This window comes from Dipodomys spectabilis, unplaced genomic scaffold (assembly GCF_019054845.1).
Source record: "Dipodomys spectabilis isolate Male_0828 unplaced genomic scaffold, ASM1905484v1 ptg000375l, whole genome shotgun sequence".
In the NCBI taxonomy this organism is placed as follows: Eukaryota; Metazoa; Chordata; class Mammalia; order Rodentia; family Heteromyidae; genus Dipodomys; species Dipodomys spectabilis.
The window spans coordinates 103029-116089 of record NW_024871052.1 but is presented as its reverse complement, the minus strand read 5'-3'; the positions used below and the strand labels follow the sequence as shown (position 1 = coordinate 116089).

The window sequence follows — 13061 nt, the reverse complement described above, 5'->3', positions numbered from 1 at the left end:
AAGTCCCATGTATATTCAAGCCTGGGTACTGGCACACACAAGGGAAAAAAAAAAATAGCCATCTGCCTACCAATCATCATGAAAAAACTTGGTGTTCTAAAAACTATTGTCTTTATTGTGGCTTTTCTGACATGTTTTTCTAGCACACTTGTTTCTAACCACCCCAGCTGGTTACATGAGATCTTGATACACTGGGCACAGTCCCACGGGTGCCACACAAAAGGTCTGAGAGCAGGGGGTAGGGGTGAGGGGTGGAGGTCCCCTACGGGACAAGCGGTGTCCTTAGGAATGCAGAACAGGTATCCTTAGGAATGGCCACGTTGATGTAGCTTGCCCGGCCCACGGCCTCTCCTCACATTTTGAATGGAAATGTCCAAACGTGTAGTGCATATAGTATTACCTAGTTCAAAAAGAGCGTAGATAAATATTAAAAAATAGATACCCTTTGTATATTTAATACACCTTTTTGAGAATAGGGTTAGAGTAGGATTATCAAAAAAACATATACAGGGGGAGCTGGCCAGCTTAGTCTAACCTACAGATACACAGTCTAGGTTTGGCCCTAGGTTTGGAACTACTGTGCATACTTGGGAGCCGCTAAGTGCTTGGAGGAAGAGTTTGGAGGTATTCTTGGTGTGCGGTTGCTTGGGAGGCCCTCACGAATGGCTCCAGCGCTTCGGGCCCGGCTCGGTGTCGGGGTTCAAGTCAGCGGCGTAGAAGAGCAGCAGCTTCAACAAATGCACTTTGTCTTGGAGCTGGGGGACCAGGGGCTCCCCGAGAATTTGGACCAGGCGGCCGCGGAAGGCCTCGATCTGCTTCTCCACATCCACCACGGTGATGTCGTCGCCTTGCTGGGGTTTGGGCTTGATCCTCTTGATGATTAAGTCCTTGCGGTCGATCACCGAGCTCCGGAGGTGCTCTGGAAAGAGAGGTCAAGGTGAACCACCTCGGCCTTCAGGATCGAAGCCTTGAAGGCTGCTTGCAGAGGGATTGGCCAGCTGCTGGCCACCAGGAGACAGGGCGGTGAGAGACCGGGAACCCAAACCCATCGCTGGAGCCCTGAGGTCTTGGTGTCACTTGCAGCCTCTAAAGATTTCAGGTCTTTAACAAAAGCGGGTTTTCCTGTTGTGCACAGGTAGCTCACCTGTCATCCTAGCCTCTCAGAAGGCTGAGATCTGAGGTTGTGGTTCAAAGCCCTCCTGGGCCGAAAAGTTCATGAGACTCTTTAACCGCCAAAATGCTGGAAGTGGAGCTGTGGGTCAAGTGGTAGAGCACCAGCCTTGAGCACAAAAACTTCAGAGATGGAGTGGAGGCCCTCAGTTCAAGTACTAGGACTGGCACGCATGTGTGTGTGCGCGCGCACACAGATCATCAAGTCACCTAAATTTCTTCTGATTGTATTAACATAGTTTATTAAGGCTTGCTGAAGTCAACTGTAAAAACTTAAAGGAAAATGGTGTGTGTGTGTGTGTGTGTGTGTGTGTGTGTGTGTGCATGCACGTGAACACTTGCTAGTAAAAGGGCTTAAACTCAGGGTCCAGGTACTGTTCTTTAGCATTTTTCACTCAACGAGGGCCTTCACTCACTAATTTGTGTCTGGTCTTTTTTTTTTGTTTTGGTTGGTTGTGGGGCTTGAACTCTGGGCCTGGGCGCTGTCCCTCAGCTCTTCAGCCCAAGGCGAGGGCTCTGCCACTTGAGTCACAGTGCCACTTCCGGTTTTCTGAGTGGTTTATTGGAGATCAGAGTCTCCTGGACTTTCCTGCCTGGGCTGGCTTTGAACTGCGATCCTCCGTTCTCAGCCTCCTGTGAGTAGCTAGGATGACAGATATGAGCCATGGCGCCCAGCTGAGTGCAGCTTTTAAAATGGGAGTTTTTGGAAGTGGCGCTGTGGCTCAAGTGGTAGAGCGCTTGCCTTGAGCTGAAGAGCTGAGGGACAGCGCCCAGGCCCAGAGTTCAAGCCCCATGACCAACCAACCAACCAACAAACAAAAATAAACTGGGAGTTTTGGGCTATTCACAAGCATTAGGAAAAGCCTCTAGAGAGAGCAGTTTCTGCCAAGCCTTACCCGGCCTCGGCTCCCTGAGCTGGAGCATGAGCTCATGGTGGTATTTGCCCCTGCCCCCTACAGAAATGTGCAAAATGAGGGATCAGGGTACACCTCCAGGTTAAAAAGTGTTAAAAAACTGACTTGAGACAGACCTGCTTTAATATTCAACTTTGTTAGGTCAGCAAAAGAGACAATTACATAGTCAACAAGGCTAGTAAGTACTCAGGGAACTGATATCAGGGCACTGTGCTTAGAACAACTTGTGTCTTTCTGTCAGGACACTAAAACATTGTACCAACTACCTGGCACTGGTGGCTCACGCCTGTCATCCTAGCTACTCAGGAAGCTGAGATCTGAGGATCATGGTTCAAAGCCAGCCTGGGCAGGAAAGTCCGTGAGACTCTTATCTCCAGTGAACCACCAGAAAACCAGAAGTGGCGCTGTGGCTCAAGTGGTAGAGCGCTTACCTTGAAGAGCTGAGGGACAGCGCCCAGGGCCAGAGTTCAAGCCCCGCTACTGACCAAAAAGAAAAAAAAAAAAAAAGCCAAAACAAAAAACCAGCAGTGGTGCTGTGGCTCAAGTGGTAAAGCGCTACCCTTGAACACGAAGAAGTTCAGGGAACAGTGCCCAGGTCTTGAGTTCAAGCCTCAGAACTGGCAAAAAAAACAAATGCACCAACTACATAAACACTTTGGCCCCAGTTCTGGGTGTTCTGAAGCATGTTGTGTAGGTCTGAACTCAAGACCTGGAGTTGTCACTTGGCTTTTCCTTTTGTCCAAGGCTGATGCTCTTCCACTTGAGCCATACCTCCACTTCTGGCTTTCTGCAGGTTCACTGGAGATAAGAGTCTCAGGAACTTTCCAGCCTGGGCTTGGCTTTGAACCATGATCCTCAGATCTCAGCCTCCTGAGTAGCTAGGGTGACAGGCGTGAGCCACCGGTGCCCGGCTGTGTTTAGAATTGATGTGTTTTATGTGCAACAGAATCATGGTGCTTGTTTTGAGACTGATGTTTATAACATCTGTAGTGAAGAAATCCTCAGCCAAGGCAGTTGTAGCAGAGGCCGGGCAGATGCCAGGGCTGTCAGGGATTATAGCAAGTCAGTACCAGCTCTGTCCACATTACCCCCACCCCCACCCCCCCAGGAGCAGCACCAGGCCATCAGCCACCACAAAACCAGGTGGCTGTTCACAGCGGTGTGTGGAGCCATGTTAATGACTTCCCTTAGCTACTTGTGAGTTCCTTACCTCTTAAGACGTGTTGGTAACTAGACAAGAGAAACTGAAGGTGTTCAACCAGCTCGTCCCAAATCTGCCACTGGCTTTTCTCTGATTGCTGAGTGAGAAAAATGAGTGAACGGTAAGAGCCTTTCCTGGTGAACATTACGATTCAGATTAAAATATATATATATATATATATATATATATATATATATGTATATGGGCTGGGAAGGTGGTTTAGTGGTAGAGTGCTGGCTTAGCATGCGTGAAGCCCTGGGTTCGATTCCTCAGTACCACAGACACAGAAAAAGCCGGACATGGTGCTGTGGGTCAAGTGGTAGAGTGCTAGCCTTGAGCAAAAGAAACTCAGGGACAGTGCTCAGGGTCTGAGTTCAAGCCCCAGGACCTAGGCATTGTCTCTGAGCCTTTTTGCTTAAGGCTGGTGCTCTACCCATTGAGCCACAGCTCTACTTCTAGACTTTTTTTGTGGTTCATTGGAAGTAATAGTCTCAGAAACTTTCCTTCCCTGGCTGGCTTTGTACTGTGATCCTCAGTAATCTGTGTAGCTAGGGTTACAGGTGTCAGCCATGGGTTATTTCCTTGGTTAGTTAAGTTTGTTCCTTCCCTTCCTCCCTCCCTTTTTATTTTTCCTCTCCGTGTACCTCTCTCCCACCCAATTCTATAGTTTGAAGTGCTAGGCAAGCATTTTCCCACTTGAGCCACAGCTCCTCTTCAATCTTTTTGGTGGTTCATTGGAGATAAATCTCAGACTTTCATGCCCGGGCTGGCTTTGAATTGTGATCCTCAGATTTCAGCCTCCTGGGGAGCTAGGATGATAGACGGGAGCCACTGGCATCTGATTGATGGTTTTTTTGTTGTTGTTTTTGTTTTTTGTCGGTTGTGGGGCTTGAACTCTGGGCCTGGGCGCTGTCCCTCAGCTCTTCAGCTCAAGGCTAGAGCTTTACCATTTGAGCCCCAGCACCACTTCCAGCTTTTTCTGCTTAGGTGGTGCTGAGGAATCGAACCCAGGGCCTCATGCATGCAAGGCAAGCGCTCTACCACTGAGCCATCTTCCCAGCCCCTGAAGGTGCAGTCTCAAGTTGACTTACAATGCTGTTCAAAGAGCAGACTGAGGGGAAGGCGGGCTGGCCTGGGAGGGAAGCGGGACCGTGTACCTGGCACTTGAGCAGAGATGTGGAGTTGTTCAGGAAATACAGGGCCTGGGCCAGGGACAAGGGCAGGCGCGTGGGTGTCTGGCAGCCGTGCAGGAAGATGATTTCCAGCACTTTGCAGCGCAGAAGGTGGCTTTCCATGGTGCTGAAGAACATCTCCCTAGGGGACGAGGAGGAGAGGCCATCAGCCATCGATTTCCAAGACCAGATGTCACCCTCAAAAAACCAGCTGTCATCCTAGCTACTCAGGAGGCTGAGACCTGAGGATCACGGTTCAAAGCCAGCCCGGGGAGGAAAGTCTGTGAGACTCTGATCTCCAATGAACCACTCAGAAAACCGGAAGTGGCGCTGTGGCTCAGGTAGTAGAGTGCTCACCTTGAGCTGAAGAGCTGAGGGACAGCGCCCAGGCCCCAAAACAACACCTGCCCTGAAAAACCAGTTGAGAGCCAGGTGCTGGGGTTCATGCCTGTAACTGCGGATCGCGGTTCAAAGCCAGCCTAGGCAGAAAGTGAGACTTCTCTCCACTGAACCAGCAAAAGGCTGGAAGTGTGACTCAAGTGGTAGAGCACCAGCCTTGAGCAAAAAAAAAAACAAAAAAAACAAACACCTAAGTACCCAGGCCCAAAGTTCAAGCCTTATGACCGAACCAAAAAAAAAATCATGCCGCCCATGGGCAGGGTGGAAATGGATTTCCTCATGAACTACCAACTACCAGGATAAGAGAGAAGACCGGACACAAGCACACATTAGAGAATTATGCCATATTTAACTATGAGAAGTAACTACACTGCCACTGATGGCCGACTTCTATAATCCTAGCTACTCAGAAGGCTGAGATTTGAGGCTCGAGGTCTGAGGCCAGCCTGGAAGTCTTTTAAGATTCTTCCTGCCAATGAACCAGCAAAAAGCTGGAAGTGGAGGTTTATGTTCATGGAGTAGAGTTACCAGCCTGGAGTGAACTTGCAAGACCGCAAGGCCCTGAGGTCAAGCCCTGGTAATAGGACCAAAAACAATGATCAATGTAATGGCTGTATCAACAGGATATCCAGAAATTCTGAGTATGCCAACAGGGATAAAACCTAGTTGATAATATCTCCATTCATTCTTCAGAAAAACACTTAGTGAAACGGAAATGGAAGGGAACACCCTCAATCTGACAAAGTATCTAGGGCCCCTCACACTTAATGGTTAATGACTCACTGAGCCCCATAGACCGCAGACCGGGGAGAGCCCGGATGTCCGTCTTCATCACCTTAGTATTATACTGGGAAAAGGCGAGAAAAAGACCAAGAGGCGCCCAGGTCGGAAGGAAAGGTGCTTAAACTCTCTTTATTCCTAGACAAGATGGTTGTAAAAGTCAGAATGGGTGAATGCACTCAAGTTCTGAGATTATTATTATTATTTTGTTGTTGTTGTTGGTCATGGGGCTTGAACCCAGGACCTGGGTGCTGTCCCTGATCTCTTTTGTTGAAGGCTAGCGGTCCACCACTAGAATCACAGTGCCACTTTTGGCTTTTTGCTGGTTCATTGGAAATAGAAAGTCTCACGGACCTTTCTTTCCCTGCTGGCTTTGAACCATGATTCTCCAATTGCAGTCACTTGAATATCTAGGATTACAGGCATGAACCACTAGTTCCCAGTTTTATATATATATATATATACATATATAAAAATACATATGTATTTTATAAATGTATATATATATTTTGGTCAGTCCTGGGGCCTGAACTCTGGGCCTGGGCGCTGTCCCTCAGCTCTTCAGCTCAAGGCTAGCGCTCTACCACTTGAGCCACAGCGCCACTTCTGGCTTTTTCTGCTTAATGTGGGGCTGAGGAATTGAACCCAGGGCCTCATACATGCAAGGCAAGCGCTCTACCACTGAGCCACCTTCCCAGCCCTTAAACTAAACTGAATATAATTAAGTTGGGTGGCAAATTTTCCCCTTTGGGAGAGAATTTTAAAGGTATACTTTTGTTAATTAGTTAATTAATTAATGTTGGTCATGGGCGTGGGCGCTGTCCCTCAGCATCTCAGTTCAAGGCCAGCGCTCTACCACTTGAGCCACAGCGCCCCTTGCGGTTTTCTGAGTGGTTCATTGGAGATAGAGAGCCTCATGGACTTTCCTGCCCAGGCTGGTTTTGAACCGTGATCCTCCGATCTCAGCCTCCTGAGTAGCTGGGATGACAGGTGTGAGCCACAGGCATCTGGCTTATTTAGTTCTTTATTAAAGAGCAGAAGCAGACTCACCTCTGGCTCCTCTCAGGAATGTCCAGCACAAACCCAAACATCATCTCAGCGATCTTGTTGGAGCTGCAGGTGGGCGTCCTGTCGACCTCCACAGCGATAGATAGCATCCGCTGAAGCTGGCACACGATCCTGGGCCAGAACGCAGGACACGGTGAACGGGAGGATGCATGGGGAAGGCTTTCCCCCGATAGATGAGGCTCGGGACTCGGGGATGGTCAGGGAGAGCCGCTTGAGCCTTTGGCATGCTTTCATTGAGCAGGTTCACCTGCAGGGTTATTCTGCCTGATCATCATCCTCTCTGAGCCCCTTAGATCCTGGCATAGGGGCTGGGAAGGTGGCTCAGTGGTAGAGTATTTGCCTAGCCTGCATGAGGCCATGGGTTCGATTCCTCAGCACCACATACATAGGAAAAGTCAGAAATAGTCCTGTGGCTCAAGTGGTAGAGTGCTAGCCTTGAACCAAAGAATCTTAGGGACAGTGCCCAGGCCCTGAGTTCAAGCCCCACACAAACAGAACCACACAATCTCAGGGGCTAGAGAACTTTAATCAGTACCTACTTTATCATCTCTGTTTTATTTTATTTTATTTATTTTTTGTTGGTCGTGAGGCTTGAACTCTGGGCCTGGGCGCTGTCTCTGAGCTCTTCAGCTCAAGGTGAGGGCTCTACCACTTGAGCCACAGCGCCACTTCCGGTTTTCCAGTGGTTCATTAGAAATGAGCCTCACAGACTTTTTTCCTGCCCAGGCTGGCTTTGAACTGCGATCCTCAGATATCAGCCTCCTGAGTACACAGGATTATAGGCATGGGACACTGATGCCCAGCTCAGTTTTATAAAGAAGAAACAGGGCTAAGATGACTAAAATGACCTAAAGTTCTTTGGCCAGGAGAAACTATGCATTTCCTACATATTTTTCTTTCTCCTGTTATTTTAGAGTATAATAGTTTAAGCTGGGTGTTGGTGGCTCCCGCCTGTCATCCTAGCTACTCAGGAGGCTGAGAGCTGAGGATCATGATTCAAAGCCAGCTTGGGCAGGAAAGTCCGTGAGACTCGTCTCCAATGAACCACCAGAAAACCGGAAGTGGTGCTGTGGTTCAAAGTGGTTGAGCACCGTTACTAGCAAAAGAACTCAGGGACAACACCTAGTCCTGTGTTCAAGCTCCATAACTGACAAAAAGAATACAATAGGGGCTGGGAAGGTGGCTCAGTGGTAGAGTGCTTGGCTTGCATGCATGAGGCCCTGGGTTCGATTCCTCAGCACCACATAAGCAGAAAAAAACAGATGACTTCCAGGGCCCTACTGTTATTTCTACTAACGTTTACTTTTTTTTTTTTTTTTGGGTCCAGTGGTGGGGCCTGAACTCTGGGCCTGGGCGCTGTCCCTCAGCTCTTCAGCTCAAGGCTAGCGCTCTACCACTTGAGCCACAGCACCACTTCCGGCTTTTTTTTTTTTTTGCTTATGTGGTGCTGGAGGAATCGAACCCAGGGCCTCAGGCATGCAAGGCAAGTGCTCTACCACTGAGCCACCTTCCCAGCCCCTTGTTTTTTGTTTTTTCAAACTGAAGGAACTGTGTCTTCCTTCATTTTTAGTCAGGGCCTTATACTCTCCCTGAGCTGGAAGTGGTGCTATGGCTCAAGTGGTAGAGTGCATTGAACTGAAGAGCTGAGGGACATCAGAGTTCAGCCCCCACAACTGACCAAAAAAAAAAAGAAAAAGAAAGAATACAATAGTTTATTACTAAGAATAATCTCAGAATGTTCACACCTCTAATCCTAGCTACTCAGGAGGCTGAGATCTGAGGATCATGGTTCAAAGCCAGCCCGGGCAGGAAAGTCCATGAGACTCTTATCTCCAATAAACCACTAGAAAACTGGAAGTGGTGCTGTGATTCAAGTAGTAGAATGCTTGTCTTGAGCTGAAGAGCTGAGGGACAGCACCCAGACCCAGAGTTCAAGCCCCACAACTGACAGAAAAGAAAAAAAGAAGCTCCAGGGACAGTGCTTAGGCTCTGAGTTCAAGCCCCAGGATGGCAAAAAATAAATAAAAAATAAAGTTAAAATTTTAGAGATTTCGTTTTTTCAAATGAGAAGTTTATCATTTGTGTGTATTTGTGTGTGTGTGTGTGTGTGTGTGTGTATGTATGTGTGCGTGTATGCACATGTATTTGTGTCAGGAATGGAATTTGCACTTAGGATTTCTGGTTCTTGCTTAGTTCTATTGTTCAAGCCTAGAGTTCTACCACTTGAGAGGCAGCTCTAGTGTTGAGAGTTAGCCTTTAAACTACTTTTTTTTTTCTGAACTAGTCCTAGGGCTTGAACTCAGGGCCTGGGTGCTGTCTCTGAGCTTCAAGGCTAGCACTCTACCACTTGAGCCATAGTTTCACTTCCAGCTTTTGGAGTAGTTTAGTGGAAATAAGAGTCTCACAGACTCTCTTGCCCAAGCTGACTTTGAACCATGATCCTCAGATCTCAGCCTTCTGAGTAGCCACTGGTACCCATTTTTTTTTAAATCACCCAATTGGTTCGAGGATTGAACCCAGGTCCTTATGCATGTGAGGCAAATACTCTTTTACTGAGCCATATCCCCAAGCTATGATTTACTTATTGCCAGGCCTGGTGTTTGAACTTAAGGGTCAGGGCACTGTCCCTGGGCTTGTTTTACTCAAGGCTAGCACATGAGCCACAGCGCCACTTCTGGCTTTTTCTGTGTATGTGGTGCTGAGGAATCAAACCCAGGGCTTCATGCATGCTAGGCGAGCACTCTACCACTGAGCCACCTTCCCAGCCCTACACTAAGTCTTCTAATAACCACCAACCAAGGTTTCACAGAGCTTCTCGGGAAGACGTGCTATTTTCTAAGGCCCCCTGGGGGAAGGACTGTTTCTGCTAGTCTCTTACAGCTGGTTGGTGGTCTTGGTCAGGTTCGTCTGGGGCGAAGAAGGGTGGATGGTGCTGGCCTTTGAGATTCCGCTTCCTGAAGAGGTCTGAGTCCCCTCGGAGGGCGGAGCAAGTCCATCTTCAGTGACAGCCTTGACCAACCACTTGATAACATCTCTGCAACCGGAAGAAGATAGGAGAGGTTAATCGAACATAGATGCTCAGGAAGGACTGCAGCTGTCACATGGGCTCCCAGACCCCAAAGTCGCCTCAAAGGCTTTTACAACAAACCAGGACTTTTAGGTACTTTTCACTATTCAAGCAAGTCTAATGAAAATTCCCTGTTTAAATGCAGTATGAAAAAAGAAATGTATTGGGCGCTGGTGGCTCACGCCTGTCATCCTAGCTACTCAGGAGGCTGAGATCTGAGGATCTCACTTCAAAACCAGTCTGGGGGAAGGAAAGTCTGTGAGACTCTGATCTCCAATGAACCACCAGAAAACCAGAAGTGGCGCTGTGGCTCAAGAGGTAGAGCGTTCTCCTTGAGCTGAAGAGCTGAGGGACAGCGCCCAGGTCCAGAGTTCAAGCCCCACAACCAACCAAAAAAACCCACAGCAACCTAGCTGTGAACACTAACTCGAAAGGCCAATTTTAGTTGGAGTTTACACTTGGTGACAAATGCCTTGGGGGTCAAAGAGCTCTCGCTGTGGCTTCCTGCCCAGGAGCAATCCCTCAGGCAGGTGGGAAGATGGGATTGATGAAAGTTGTCAGCAATCTACTCTCACCTGTCATCCGATTTATTGATGTATTAATTAATTAATTGATTAAGTTTTGGTAGCAGTTCTGCGGCTTGAATTCAGGGCCTAGGCACTATCCTTTAGCTCTTTCACTCAAAGCTGTCAACTCTGCCACTTGAGCCAGACCTCTATCTCTGGCCTTTTTTTCTGGTTCATTGGAGATAACGAGTCTTGGAGCTTTTCTGCCCAGGCTGGCATCAAACCACAATCTTCAGTTCTCAGCCCCCTGAATAGTTGGGATTATAGGCGGGAGCTGCTATGCCCGGTGAAGTGTCCTCTATTTTTTTTTTTTGTCAGTCGTGGGGCCTGAACTCTGGGCCTGGGTGCTGTCCCTCAGCTCTTCAGCTCAGGGCGAGCGCTCTACCACTTGAGCCACAGCGCCACTTACAGCTTTTTCTGCTTATGTGGTGCTGAGGAATCGAACCCAGGGCCTCATGCATTTGAGGCAAGCGCTCTACCACTGAGCCACCTTCCCAGCCCATACTGAAGGAAATGACTAAGGTCCTGAGCACTGAGGGCTGAGATTCTGAAGTGAAGGAGGCACCATACCTCAAGCAGTCAAAGCTGCCTTTCATGCCAGGCGCTGGTGGCTCACGCCTGTCATCCCAGCTACTCAGGAGGCTGAGATCTGAGGATCACAGTTCAAAGCCAGCCCGGGCAGAAAAGTCTGTGAGACTCTGATCTCCAATGAACCACCAGAAAAACCGGAAGTGGCGCTGTGGCTCAAGTGGTAGAGCGCTCACCTTGAGCTGAAGAGCTGAGAGACAGCGCCCAGGCCCAGAGTTTAGGCCCCACGACCTACCAAAACACAAACAAACAAAAAAAGCTACCTTTCATGATGATTTAGGCTCCAAGAAAAAATGGTGGATCCTATATATACACACATACCTAATTTATTCCTTCTTCAATAATTGTGTGTGTGTGTGTGTGTGTGTGTGTGTGCGTGCACGCATGCACGCTGGTCAGGGACTTTGAACTAAGGCCTGGGCACTGTCCCTGAGCTTTTGTGCTCAAGTCTAGTGCTCTACCACTTGAGCCACACCTCCACTTCCAGTTTTTGGTGGCTCATTGGAGATAAAAGTCTCACATACTTGCCCACCTGGGCTGGCTTTGAACTGTGATCTTTAGATCTCAGCCTTTTAAGTACCTGGCACCAAGCTTACTTTTCTAAGTCCCTACAAGGAAGGAGAGAGGAAACAGCAGTTTAGAGCTGTGACATTTTAGAAAGCAGAAGGGAAGGGTTGGGAAGGTGGCTCAGTGGTAGAGCGCTTGCCTTGCATGCTTGAGGCCCTGGGTTCGATTCCTCAGCACCACATAAGCAAAAAGAAAAAAGCCGGAAGTGGTGCTGTGGCTCAAGTGGTAGAGCGCTAGCCTTGAGCTGAAGAGCTGAGGGACAGCGCCCAGGCCCAGAGTTCAGGCCCCATGACCGGACCCAAAAAAAAAAAAAAAATAGCAGAAGGGAACTGAAGGATGACCAGGACTCTGTTCTGTCACTTAGTGGTACACATGAATAAATTACAGTGAGCGACAAGCCATCATATATATGACTCTTATATTGTAAAATAGTGAGCGAAAAACAAAAATCTCAACACTTCAATAAAGCATGAGGCTTTCTAATATAAAACAACTAAAATACAAATAGACAGCTTAGATGAGGAACACATATCTGGGTTCTACAACTATACAGAAAAGAAAGAACAGAGGAACTGGAGTTATGGCTCAAGTAGTAGAGCACCAGCAAAAACTACTGGCATCAAAAAGAAAAGAAAAGAAAAAAAAAAAAAAAAAAAGGAAGGCTGGGTGCCCGTGGCTCACACCTGTAATCCTAGCTACTCAGGAGGCTGAGATCTGAGGATCACGGTTCAAAGCCAGGCCAGCAGGAAAGGCTGTGAGACTCTTAATTACAATAAACACTCAGAAAACTGGAAGTGGCCTGTGGCTCAAGTGGTAGAGCACTAGCCTTGAGCTGAAGAGCTGAGGGACAGCGCCCAGGCCCAGAGTTCAAGCCCCATGACCAGAAAACAACAACAACAAAAATAAAAGATCAGAAAAATGATCATTAAGCATGCCTAAAGTGTAGGCAGGTATAGGGGAATGAGGTTGATGTGTGGGGGTAGATGGAGACACTTAGAAGGTTCTAGACTTTGACGTGGGAGCAGGTTAATAAATGCTGACTACAGAATTAAAGGTGACCAATTAACTAAGCAAATGAGGTCAGGGTAATATTTTAATCCAAGTCTGTGACTTTGGGAAAGCAATAAATTTTAGGTGACTTAGCAGAACTGGGAAAAGTACGTCAGCAGTAAAATGGTAAACTCAGCTGTAGAAGAATCTTCAAGTTCTGAATATAAATCAAAAGAAACAAAAAAGTAGAGCCGGCAGTGGGTTCTCTGAAGTAAAGGTGAAATGGGTGAATTGAAGTAAAGCTACTGAGGAGGCTGAGATCTGAGGATCACAATTTGAAGCCAGCCTGGACGGAAAAATCCACGAGACTCTCAATTCCAATGAACCACTAAAAAGTGAAGCTGTGGCTCAAGTAGTAGAGAGCCAGCCTTGAGCAAAAGAGCTCAGGGACAATACCCAGGCCCTGAGTTCAAGCCCCACAACTGGCACCTAAAACAAACAAAAACAAAAAAGGGTATATGCCAGGTGTGGTGATGTATACCTTTAGTCTCAGGCTATGGAGATTTTATTGCAGTCAGG

General features: G+C 47.9%; 1 protein-coding gene across 1 annotated transcript in view; it reads right to left on the bottom strand.

The window, feature by feature from the left end:
- Positions 1-384: 384 nt before the first annotated feature.
- The window catches only part of Simc1 (SUMO interacting motifs containing 1), a 20524-nt gene continuing 7847 nt past the window's right edge, over positions 385-13061 (bottom strand). The window contains exons 5-10 of the mRNA XM_042667099.1: positions 9583-9738; positions 6687-6815; positions 4443-4599; positions 3295-3382; positions 588-919; positions 385-400 (exon numbers count right to left, since the gene is read on the bottom strand). Coding sequence (XP_042523033.1) covers positions 657-919; positions 3295-3382; positions 4443-4599; positions 6687-6815; positions 9583-9738 — 793 coding nt within the window. The 3' untranslated portion in view covers positions 385-400; positions 588-656. The remainder of the gene's footprint in view (positions 401-587; positions 920-3294; positions 3383-4442; positions 4600-6686; positions 6816-9582; positions 9739-13061) is intronic.